The 12,869-nt window shown below is 34.8% G+C and overlaps 2 protein-coding genes across 2 annotated transcripts; one reads left to right on the top strand and one right to left on the bottom strand.

The window, feature by feature from the left end:
* Positions 1-3,162: 3,162 nt before the first annotated feature.
* PAAG_06725 (hypothetical protein) lies at positions 3,163-5,693 on the top strand (the record flags this gene model as incomplete). The annotated part of the gene is made up of 8 exons (XM_015845984.1): positions 3,163-3,415; positions 3,668-3,767; positions 3,958-3,970; positions 4,040-4,257; positions 4,340-4,489; positions 4,567-4,976; positions 5,070-5,177; positions 5,245-5,693. The coding sequence occupies 8 exons, from the start codon at positions 3,163-3,165 to the stop codon at positions 5,691-5,693; spliced, it is 1,701 nt and encodes a 566-aa protein (XP_015700419.1).
* Positions 5,694-7,469: 1,776 nt separating this feature from the next.
* On the bottom strand, positions 7,470-9,966 carry PAAG_06726 (serine/threonine-protein kinase srk1; the record flags this gene model as incomplete). Its single annotated transcript, XM_015845985.1, has 4 exons — positions 7,470-8,676; positions 8,763-9,007; positions 9,177-9,230; positions 9,511-9,966. The coding sequence occupies 4 exons, from the start codon at positions 9,964-9,966 to the stop codon at positions 7,470-7,472; spliced, it is 1,962 nt and encodes a 653-aa protein (XP_015700420.1).
* Between the last annotated feature and the right edge of the window lie 2,903 nt (positions 9,967-12,869).

The following is a 12,869-nucleotide window of genomic DNA, read 5'->3' on the forward strand; positions in this document are numbered from 1 at the left end:
ATAAAGATTAATTAATTTTTATTTTAAAAAATTATTTTTAATAATAATAATAATAATATAATATTAAATAAATATAAATTAAAAATATTTATTTATTATCTAATTTAATAAGTTTTTTTATCAATAATTATATAGTTTAACTAAGTTATTAGAGTTATAATAAAGTTAAAATAAATTAATTTATATCAGTTAATTTATATATTTTTTTATTTATTTTTAAAATTCTACTTTTGATTATTTTTATTAAAGTAACTAATTTTTATAAATTTAAATAATAATAAAAATTTTTTTTAATAATATTAAATTTAAATATTATTAATTTTATATATATATAAGTTTATATAAAAAGAAATTATAAATATATTTTTTAATTTAAAAATTAAATTAAAAGTTAATTAAAAATTTTATTAATTTTAAAAAATATAATAAAAAATATAAAATAATAAAATAATAGAAATAATTTCAGTAATAATAATAATATTAATAATAAAATAATTATTATTATATTATTAAATAATTATATAAATTATAAAAGTTTTTATTAAAATAATTTTTTAGATTTATTATTTTTTTATAATTTATAAAAAAGATTTTTTAATAACTATAATAATATTATATAAATATATTTTTTATAATATATAAAATAATAATATTAAAAAAATATCTTGATAAAATCTTATAATTAAAATAATTAAATAGTAAAAATTAATACTAAATTTATAAAATAACTTAAAGAGTTATTTTTTAATTTTATATAAAAAAATATTAAAAAATTATATTTTAATAAATAAATAAAGCTTTAAAATATAGTTAATATATAAAATATAAAATAAAATTAAAGTAAAAATTATAATTAATAAAATATATAAATTTTATAAATTTAAATAAATATATTATTATGATTATAAAATTTAATATAATTATAAAACTTAGTATAAATATAAAATTTAATTAAAAACTTTTTTTTTATATTAATATTTTCTATATATTATATTATTATCATAAAATTTAATTCAAAATATTTCTATAGTATCAATATACTCTATGACTTAAAGACTATTTTTATATAATACTGTTACTATTTTGATGATAAAATAATTATTTTATTTTTATATTAAACTATATAAGATGATAAAATAATTATTATATAAATAATAGAATAATTATTTTTATAATTATTTTTATAAAAAATATTTTTTTTTAAATCAGATAAATTAATATTTAAATATATTTATAAAGAAAAAAAATTAATAAAAACTTTATAAAGTTAATTATTTAATTTATTATTTAAAAGTATCAATAATTTATTTTTAATATATTAAATTAATTAAAAATATATATAATTCTCTATTTATTTATTAATATTTTTGATTATTTAAATTTTTTTTAATTTTAAATATATAAATATATCTACTTTCTTAGTTAATTAAATTTAATTAATCAATTTTTATTAATTAACTTATATATAGTACTATTAACTTTCTATCTTAGTACTATATTATTATATATAATTTTGAAAATTTAATTAAAAATTTAAATTATTTTTTAAATAATAATATTTATAAAAAAGTTTAAAAATATTTTATTAAATAATTAAATATATATATTTTAAATATTAAACTAAAAAAAGTTTTTAATTAATTTTAGAGAAAATAAAAATTATATATAAAAAATAAATTTTAAATTTAAATAAAATTTTTATTTAAAGTATATAATTAATAAATATTAAATTTAAGTATTATTTTAATTATTTTATTAATTTTTATAAAATTAAATATATATAAGTTTAATTTTTATTATATATTTAATAACTTTAACTTCTTTTTATTTAGTTATTTTTATTAATTTTAATTATTTAATTATATAATAATTTCTTAATCTAATATCAATAGAATTAATATTTTTTCTTTGTAATTTTTTATACAAAGTTCAATCAGTTTTATTAACTTCTACTATAATAGTAGCTTATTTTCAATTTTAAAATTATACAAACTTTGAATGATCAATTCTTAACTTGATAATCACTTTGATTATATTAATATCATCTATTTAAAACTCAGTTTCATCAATATTGCATATATTATTTAGTGAAATTTCATATTTCTCAATAATATTTCACATATGCTTAAATCATTCACATATTATCACAAAATTCTCACATAACATTAGCTCACTGATGGTCATACTTTCAGAAGAACTTTGATTTTAACTTTTCATGATGATTTATAAAGTTTCATACGTAGCATTCATCAACTGTTGATGGAGGCTTAGATTTAGACTTGATTTCTCATTCAAAAGGAAGTAAATTGATCATATTTCATATGATCAAAATCTGAGATGACTGTTTTCACATATTCATAGAGAGGATTCACTGAATAAGAAATTCTTGCTCTGTAAGACAGAGTTTTCAGTTCTTTGGTGAAGAATCAACACATGTCATATGACCATTGACATGATGAGTTAAGAGTAGAATGAGGAACATCACATAGCTTTGCTGCAGCTCATACACCCAAAATCAGACCTTTATCAAGTGCTTGAATTGCTAAAAGAAGTCCTCCTTCTTGAAAGGAGGCTTGATGACTTTGCATTGTTGATATTTTTAATTGTTAGATCAAGAGAGGCGTAGATATTGAGAAGTGGCTCAAATCACTGGCTCGCTCGCTTAATTATAGATTACGTTTCCCATCGGAAGTTATTAATAAATAAATATAAACACTAATTGAAACCAAGCCAATTGGCACAACACACACGGACGAGGGGAGAGTTCCAACCTGGTTCCGCCGCTCCCCCGGTTTTTTTTGGCGATCCCTCGAACCGGCAGTAAGGTTCTAGTATTCTTAACGCATAATATATATATTTTGAGCTTTCATTTCGTGTGGCTGTATATATGAGGATGGTCACTATCTCTTTGAGTCCAATCACGCACAGTTTTACCTAGGCCATCCTGGGCTCCTTCGTCTTGCTCCCTACTGTTCGCTGCGTGATACTGGCAAATACACGGAATCGTCAGCCCTATGCGACCAAAAGAAAGGAAAAGGAAAAGAGAAAAGAGAAAAAATTCTCCATCAACGTAAAATTCCTCCGGATACCGTTTCTCTATTTTCTAGATAGACATAACCCACCTGCCCAGAGCAACAACTTGCCCAGAAGGAAACCGTCGTCATGGGGTTCGTGAATCCGTTCAGGAATAGCGACATCGCAACGTATCCAGGGGTCCTGATTCCTCTGTCGCGTTCCCAGCCAGTAGAAGACCCGAAACCCGAAGCCGGAGATGTTAACCCGGAAGATGCACCAGAAAAAGGCTTTGCATCCTGGACGTTAGGTGACCAACACAGCTCTTCTCTGACTTTGGAAGACCTTAGGGCTGAGGTGGAGAATGATATTGTGATATCCGGCTATGATACCGCATATGACCGTACGTTTAAGACGACCAACCGCTGCGCTTGATAACAAATGCCCCTGGCCTTTTTATTTTATTTTTCTTCATTTGAATTTTCTCCTTTTCGTTTCTTGTCCGTGTTTATTATACAGCAAGGAAGGAAGGTGGAAGAAAATGAAAAAAGAAAAGGCCTTTTTTTTTCCTTACAATTTCGCTTTTCCCAAGTCGATCCAAGTCGATTTGGTTTACGTAATTGAAGATGATAGATCTAATTGTACAATTGTGTAGGTAAATCAAAAGTCATTAACTTCGCTATTCAGCATATCGGAATGGGCAAATATCAATGGCAGTTGTTTGTTCTTTGTGGTTTTGGCTGGTTAGCCGATAAGTAAGTTGAATGTTATCTAGTTACTATTTCTCCCCCTTTGTCTTCCGTTCCCGTCAGAATGGATAAACTTTCAACGGCTCTTGATTAAGTTTGTAGTCGTTCTGGAGTGATAAAAAACAAACCAAAAACAAAAAAAAAACAAAAAAAAAAAAAACAGAATTTGGCTGACGGTTTCTTTTTTAATTTGTAGTATCTGGATACAAGTATATTTATACACATCTTGGTATTGGGAGGCCAAAAGGGTTGGAGAAGAAACTGACAATCAAATATAGGGAGTTGCTTTGACCCTGCCACAGCTTTCCGTAGAATTTGGTGTCGATGACTCTACTGTCCGATTTACCACCTGTTCGTTGTTTGTCGGCCTCTGCGTTGGCGCCATATTCTGGGGAACTGCTTCGGATGTAATCGGTCGACGTCTTGCGTTTAACCTGACCCTTCTCCTAACTAGTGTTTTCGGCCTCGCTGCAGCTGGCGGGCCGACCTGGGTTGGGTAAATTAAAACAGTTCCTTTGAGCTACATTTAAAGGCATTTATTTAATCAATTGGTAACTAACATTTAATTGTGAATATAGTGTCAGTGCCCTGTTTGCATGCCTGGGTGTGGGAGTGGGCGGAAATCTGCCGGTGGACGGTGCATTGTTTTTGGAATTCTTGCCATTTGCATCAGGAAATCTGCTGACGATGTTGAGTATTTGGTGGCCTCTTGGTACACTTGTTGGAAGGTAGGTTTCCCAATTTTTTTCCTTTTGGGTGCTCATCTTCTCCACTGGGATTTACTAAAACTAATATGATCCATTAGCATGGTCGCATGGGGTTTAATTCCGAATTTCTCCTGCAGTGCAGACGAGCTCAGTTGTACGAAGGAAAAGAACATGGGATGGCGCTACCTTGTTATTACACTGGGAGGCCTGACCTTGGTCATGTTCATGTGTCGTTTCTTCCTGTTCCATCTCTACGAATCACCCAAGTTCCTTCTCTCCCGCGGTCGTCAGGAAGAAGCAGTGTCTGTGGTACATGCTGTCGCATATACAAATGGATCCAGCACTTGGTTGACTAACGAGATCCTTAATGAAATCGGCGGCTATCCGGAAGAAATTTCACCTGATCAGCAGAAGCTGTCGAACTTAGAAATTGTCAAAAGGCAACTTTCCAAGTTCTCTACACAGCGTATCGCGCCTCTTTTCGCTACCAAGAAGCTTGGGTTTACAAGTAGGTTTTTGAATTTCATAAAATCTGTCGGATTTGTGTCTTTGGATAACGATGAAGATAAAGGAAAATACAACTAACGTATGTCTCTCTCAGCTGTTCTCTTGTGGTTCTGCTGGGCCACGATTGGCATGGGATACCCTCTCTTCAACTCCTTTCTACCTCAATACCTTGGAAACAATGGAAAGACCCCCGTTTCAATTGGTATGTCCTCATGCCTGTACAAGGTGAAATGGTAGTTCAATTCTTAACCAACTGACCAAAAACCCAGTCTACCGAAACTACGCCATAACTTCTATTATAGGTGTTCCCGGCTCAATCCTTGCCTGCTTCACCGTTGACATCCCCTATATAGGCCGCAAGGGCACCATGGCCATCTCCACCGCACTCACCGCTGTAACGCTCTTCTGTTTTACCATATCCTCAAACCCAGATGTCCAGCTCGCCTGTTCTTGCCTAGAAGCCTTCTTCCAGAATATTATGTACGGCGTTCTGTATGCATATACACCGGAAGTCTTCCCCGCTCCTAACCGTGGAGCTGGCACGGGTATTGCTAGCTGTCTAAACCGGATTTGCGGGCTGTTAGCTCCCATTGTTGCTATATATAGTAGCAGTGCAAATCCCAAGGCACCCATTTACGCATCTGGTGGACTTATGTTTGCTGCATTTGTGGTGATGGTTTTGTTACCAATTGAGACGAGGGGGAGGGCTAGTTTGTAAGGGAGGAGAGCAGATACGGTACGAATCAATGTTATCCATATGGAGGCATTGAAGGGTGGGTTTCAAGAGGGCTTCTAAGGTTTGTATGGGGAATTTTTCATGATATGACTTAAATTTTAATTTTAATTTTTTTTTTTTTTTTTAATTTTTAATTTTTTTACTCTCTATTTTTATTTTGCGTTCACGCATTCTCTTGATTCATTTATACCGGGATTTATTAATCCTGATGACAGGTCAGTGAAGTTGATTTGATTTCAATGGGTTGACATGTTATTCTGCACCTTTTTTTAGTTCTATATCCATTAACACGCAGCTAATGTGATCGATCGACTGTGGCTTCTTAAACCCATGTGTGTTTTCAAACTTGTTTTGGAAATGCAAATCATATTTCATATAGGTGAGTATAGTCACCCTGCTTGTGAAATATAATACTAATTTTCTTCTTTTTTCATGATGATAAACCTCTTTCACTATTCTCCCATTATGAATTTTTTAAAAAAAGGCAAGAATAGGTAGATAATTAATTGAAATCATTTCCAATATAAAATTATGTTACCCTAGTCTACCATCTGAATACTTGCATTTCTTCTCTTCTTTCCTCCAGCAGAAACTCCATTCCTCAAGTACCCTTCAAAAGAATCATATAAATAGATTGCTCATTTAATCATAGTTTCGGTACAATATCTCCCTTCTCTTCCAAATCTCCATTCTTCTTTTTAGTTCCACTAGGGTAGTCTGTGGAACATTTTTTTGGGGGAAAGGGTTTCCTTTTGAAATGCAACAAAGTGAGAGAAAAATGGGGGGGAAAGGGGCCCTGCCATGCGAACAGTTATCATCTTCGCAAAAGCATAGAAGGAAAAGTGAAAATCCACGTTCAACTATTAGAAAAGGTATGCAACAGTGAATTTTAGATGTGGATATGTGATGGGTCATTTTCCTATTCGCTGCTATCCAAATGGTAATGGTGCAGAACGAATATGAATGTCCGGTCAAATTAAATAGCCGTAAGGGCTCGTGTGGATTAGAACGAACAAAAATAAGAAAGGTTTAGGAAAATAGAGAGAAATGTTTTTTCTAACGATTTTCTTCCTAGCAACTTATTAACGCTCAGTTGCTTACCGTTCGTTATAGGTATGTAGAACTACTTATTAGGTAGGTAAATATCAGTTTCCCATCCCGTCCATACCACCGGGCGGAGAAGAGGGTGAAAAGGTGATCTCATCAAACCGTGTAAAGCAAGGAGAAAGGAGGGAATGGAGGAAAAGGAAAAAGGGGGGGAAAAGAAGGGGCAAAAAAAAAACCATTGCGCAAATAGTTTATCACGAGAGAATAAGTAGAGAGTATTGTAAACAGGGGACATAGGTCCGTAAAAATGCATCGTAAAGGGTGTGGATGAGGGAGGGTGAGCTGGGGACGTAATATGTTCTTTTACTCAGTTTTTCTCATGCCCACTGCCAGTCAGTCTCTTTCTCCGTTGAGTTTTTACTTGCAATTATCAGAAAAGGTAATATGTAGGATGATATAATGAAAAACACTTCTTGAATCTGACAACGACAGTAAAAACGATCAAGACAGAAGGGAACGAAAAATAGCAAGTTAACAAAAAGGGAGAATGTGAGAATGAACTAAAAACAAGATCTAGCCAGATCTATTCACACACAGAATGCACACATACCTGAAAACGCACAAAAAAAAAAAGAGAAAAAAAGAAGAGAAAAAGAAAAAAGAAAGAAAGAAAAATCACAAAATAAAATTAAATCATCATAATTTTCAACATCAAGCAACCTCCTGCCCTGGCAATCGCCTCCCTCTCCTCCCCAACAACGTGGCATTATCCAAACTAAGCTCAAACGGCTGCATCGACGAGCGCGCCGCGCTCTCCCTCGCCGCAGCCACAACAGCAGCACTATGCGTCCCATATCCACCACCCCCACCACCACGTTGTTGTTTCTGCCGCTGTTGTTGCTGCTGTGGCTGGGCAGGCTGTTTTTTAACTGCCTGCTGTCTCGCCTGCGCTACAGCACTGGGTTGTGACATGTTAACTGCACCGGGTGCTGCGTTCAAATTTGTAGACTGCAACTTAGCCTCCATGGAAGCCACGTCGGCGCGGTTGGTATGATAAATCACCCGCCGTGCCTTAATGGGCGCCATGCAGGTGGCTGCATTATTATCCTGATCGTAATAGTACATCTCTTCCAGATCTTCGTCATCGTCATCTTGGTCATCATCATAGTCCTCGTTGAGAGGGTTGAGAGCGCCTCGGAAGCCGTATTTGAAATTCCTGCGGTGTTTGCCTTCTTCTTCTTGGCGGTGGACGGCGTAGCCAACATCGAAGACTTCGCGCAGGTTGATGGCTCCTGGGGATCGGAAGTCCATTTTGCGATCCAGCGCGATGGGGGGGGTTTCCATGAAGTGGGCGTGGAGGGCTGCTGGGGTGGCGAGAGGAGGGGCATCGGCGGCGGCATGGGTTTCTTCGTTCGTTTGTTTGATCCAGGGATGTTCCAGGAATTCCTTGATGGTGAAGCGCTTGTCTGGGTCGACAGTGAGGAGGTGGGAGACGAGGTCTTGGACGGATTTAGAGATGTCGTCCCACCACGGGGAGAGGAAAGTGTATTGGCCACGCGCGACCTTTTCGGTCAGCACTTGGATGCTCTCGTCGTAGAAAGGGGGGAAGCCGCATAGTAGGGTATATAGGACACAGCCTAGAGCCCACATATCGACGCTCTTGGAGTATCGTTCGTCCTTGACGATTTCAGGGGCCGTGTAACCGACCGTCCCACATGGTGTCATGGTTTCACTGTCCCATATCACCTTGGACAGACCGAAGTCGGCTACTTTGATCTGACCAATACCGCCACCTCCAACGCCAGGGGTAAACTCGCCTTCGTCAGCTTTTCCTTCATCACCAGGGCCAGAGGGTTTAGGGTTTTTAGAGGGGATGAATGGAGCGGGGTAGAAGAGGAGATTTTCAGGTTTGATGTCACTAAGTTAAAAATGTGATGTCAGTGGGAGACGCTCCATCAATGCCAAGATATAATGACGCCATGTGGTCTGGATCTTAATGCATACCGGTGTACAACGCCGGAATGTTCGTGTAAATATTCTATCGCCTTTGCGACTTGTACTATAACATGGCGACTGAGGTCCTCGCTGAAGTATGTCAATCGAACGATTTGGTGAAACAATTCACCTCCGGGACAAAGTTCAAGGACGATATAGTAAAATTGATTCGACTCTGAGAATTCGATCAGCTTAACTATATTGGGGTGGTCGAGTTGGCGCATTATTTGGACTTCTTTGAGGATATTTGAGCGCTAAAAGGAAGAAAAGACGGCATTAAACCAAAAGTTAGTGACATAATACTCAAGATATGGTTGGTGTGTTTTAACAGGCATTATCTGATGAAGATTTGATGCTGAAAACTTCAAAATCTGAATCTGAATCACCAAGTCGTGAAAACATATAAGTCAAGTAAACGCTCACCTCCACGACCTGCTTTTGCTTCTTCTTAAGGTCCGGATGAAGGTGATCCTCGCCCTAGAATTTGGCTCCCCGATGTTGGCCAATGCAAAGAAAGAAGAAAGAAGGATAATAAAATATTTGAAAAAAAAAAAAAAAAAAAAAAAAAAAACAGCCTCCAGGTATGCAGACATAATGTAAAATAGAAGAGAAGAAAAAAATAGTGGTTAATATTCTTTTCTTTCTTTTCTAAGAAATAATGGAAAAGAATAGAATAGAATAAAACGGAAGGAAAAAGGGTAAAAAAAAATTAAGATTAAAAAAATTATTTTGTTTATATCAGTGACAGGTCTCATACCTGTTTAGAGTTCATCTCGAATTTCCGCACGACTTTAATAGCAACCTCTCCGAATTTGCCAGTGGTATCTCTGGCACGATAGACGTTGCTGAAGGCACCGTCGCCCATTTTCTCCAGCAGTTCCCACCTCTCTAAACCCGGATATTTTGGCATCTGTGACCTACTTCGCCTCTCCTCTGCGATAATCTGTTCGATTTCCGACTCGTGTCCCCTTGCAGCTTTTATGGGCACGGTCGCTGACTTTTTGGTTTGAGTTGTCGCATGAGCAAACTTTGGGGGTAACCTGCTATCCAGGGCATCTAGGCCGTGAGCAGCGGCTGAGAATTGGCTGAGTGGCTGTTTCTGATGCTCTACGTGGATGGTGGAGACGTTTGTGGTGGGTTCTGCATGGGGAGTGGCTATGCGGGCCTGCTTGCCATGTCGTATGAAATTCTTCAGGTTCTGAATGGTACTCATCATGGATATGCAAGGGAGCCCGAAACTGCTGATTGTGAGACGAGTGAAAAATGCAAATGTGAATGGAAAATGAGAAAGCAAAACAAAGACATTAAAAGATGATTGTCACAAGGAGCGGTTGGAGGCAGGCTACATCTATTATATAAATGCGGGGGTTGCCTCAGGTACTCGATATAGAGTGGACGGCGAGTCACGATGGTTCCTGGTGGGGATAGATGTAGCAGTTGGACTCTTAAGAGAAGTTGCCAATGACAAACAGGACTGAGATTAGACGAGGTAAATGAAGGATACCAAGTCGGAATGAACTGTGTTGGACAGGTTAAAGACGCTGAGAAGTATTCAAATACAGTCGAAGCAATGAGCCACCTGGGCAGAAGTAGGGAGCTGTAGGCAGATGTGCTAGAAAGGGGGAACAAGCTATGAGGGAGAGGTGAGGTTACAAAAAAAAAGAATGAAATAAAAGGAGAGATTGTGAATGTGGTGGATGTTCCGGTGACAGCGTGATAGTAGTGGTGATGGTGCTCCCAGATGGTTGTTTAGTCGCTAAAAAAATCTTGATTCCGCCAAAAACCGCAGCGATGAATCATGAGTTCCAAGGTTGGGCCTAGCGTCAGCCGCAGTCAGGTGAGGGCCGTCCACGGATGGCGGAAGACGGGACAGGCAGACGTCATATTGTTGATACTCCTTTAATATGTTGAAAACATAATGTTGAATATTGTTGTCTTTTCCCTCTGCTCTAAGGGAAATAGGATTTATGCAACTCTTATTTCATATTTACAGTCTACCTGCACTCACCGCTGCTTAAAAGTCGAATGTTTGGCAAATGCCATCATTGCCCTTCAACACCCCCCCCCCCTAACTCTCGCTTTGCTGATCTGTGTACTTCGGTGGGGACTTGGGCTGATCCGCCCTCAGCAACAACTGACGCTCATGTCATTGGGGTTTTTGCCTGATACCAATTTCCCCGCTCGCTCCCGCCCCTCGCACCTCTGCTGTTTGATATTTTGTTCGGCTTGATGGGATCCTTAGTCCTAGGTCCTCTGATTATCATTCTGTACAGACGATAAGCTGAATTATCCGCTGCAACGGCGAAAATGATAATACCTCGAAGCACCAAGGTCAGGCCCTGGGATGCGATCCTGCTTGGACACCGGTAACCACTCTCTACACATGGATGATGTGCATTATGATGTTATGACATTACATATCCCTTTGTTTCTTCCCGCCTCTTAACCATGGCAAGGAACCACATCCATCCTTTGCTAGAACATGAGAGCAGGGAATAGCCATTTATTAATTTCTTTTGTGAGAATAGAATGAAATTAACTTCTTCCCCATCTTCCCTCAGAAAGAAGTTGAAAATGAGATTGTGGCTCAGTCATGGGGCTGAGAGTTCCACCACACAGATAATCTAAACCCTTCACTGCTCTTTGACTACAACTATTAGTTAGTTAACGTATCGCACTTTTAGTTACTAAATTCAAAACGCGAATTCGTCCACTACAACTGAAAGCGGGTTGAGAGGGCGTTGAGTCTGTACCTGAATCAAAATCCCCAGCCCAGCCGTACTAAATCTCCCGAGTCACGTGGTCACTGAATTTTAAACCTCTCTTAGGTACCTCTTTTGAATTAACTTACTCGAATAGACTCGGATCCATCACAAAATCTGGTAACTCTGTAAACTTTCGGAATGATTTATGTTCATGAAGTTAATATGGACTGATATCTTGGTTAACTCGGTCCTTTACCCAAGGAAACTTCCTCTCGGCATCACAAACTCTTTATGTATTATTTATTTACTGCAATGTAATTCTTCCAAACCAGTTCTTACATGACTAATCTTCTGGAGATTTTCTGCCACTTGATAAACCAGATACCTATTAGCTATAACGTAGTCCACCACCTTCTTGACCAAATCATTCAATTGAACATTTTATCTCAACAAATAATTCAAAATGTCAGCTACTTTTAATAAAAAACTTCTAAAACTTTTAGTTAGAATAATTTATTTATTGTTATATTATTTAATTAATTATATACGTATATAGTATGATTAGATGCTCAACTTAATAATTAAAAAATAATCTTTATAGAAAAGAAATCTTTAATTCAATAAATAGTTTTCATATATAAGAGAAAAGAAATCTTTTAAATTGTCATTATATAAGAGATGATTAATTTATATAAAATAATATTCAATACTTCTAGTATTGCAAAAGTTTAATTAAATCAATAAATTTATTATAGTATTTGAATTAAAGATAAAATTTTTATGTAATAAAATTATGCTAAAAGAATATATACAGCTTAAATGAATAAATTAAAAAATGAATAAACTGTAATGAAAATAATTAATATTATAAACTAAGTATTATTTTTTATAATTATATTAAAAAGTAAACTGTATTGAAGTTTAAAATATAAGTAGCAGTTGTTAAAAAACTAAATATTTACTATTACAAATAAAAATTAAATTACAATAAATTTAACTTACAACTATAAAAATATATAATAAATATAATATAATTTATATAACTAGTTGATAAAATTATGCTGTTGTTGAATTTAATAAATTTTACTTAAATTACAAAATTATAACATTATATATAATTTTTTACTTCTTTTATTTATTGTAGTTATTACATGTGAGTTATTTTTTTCTTCATTCAAAAAAGTATATAATAAATAAAATATAAAATAAAAGATTAAAAAATTATATTAATAAGATTTTTTTTATTAACTATAAAAATATTATTATAAAAAATAATTCTAAATTATAAATTTATATAATTTGACTAAGATTCTATCTAACTAGTATATATTTAAATCTTACTTCTTTCTTTATCAGAGTTAATTTATGAATTTCATAAATTTCTGTTTTTTTAAACTTTTAAAACTACTTA

This window comes from Paracoccidioides lutzii (genome assembly GCF_000150705.2).
Source record: "Paracoccidioides lutzii Pb01 unplaced genomic scaffold supercont2.20, whole genome shotgun sequence".
Classification (NCBI taxonomy): domain Eukaryota; kingdom Fungi; phylum Ascomycota; class Eurotiomycetes; order Onygenales; family Ajellomycetaceae; genus Paracoccidioides; species Paracoccidioides lutzii.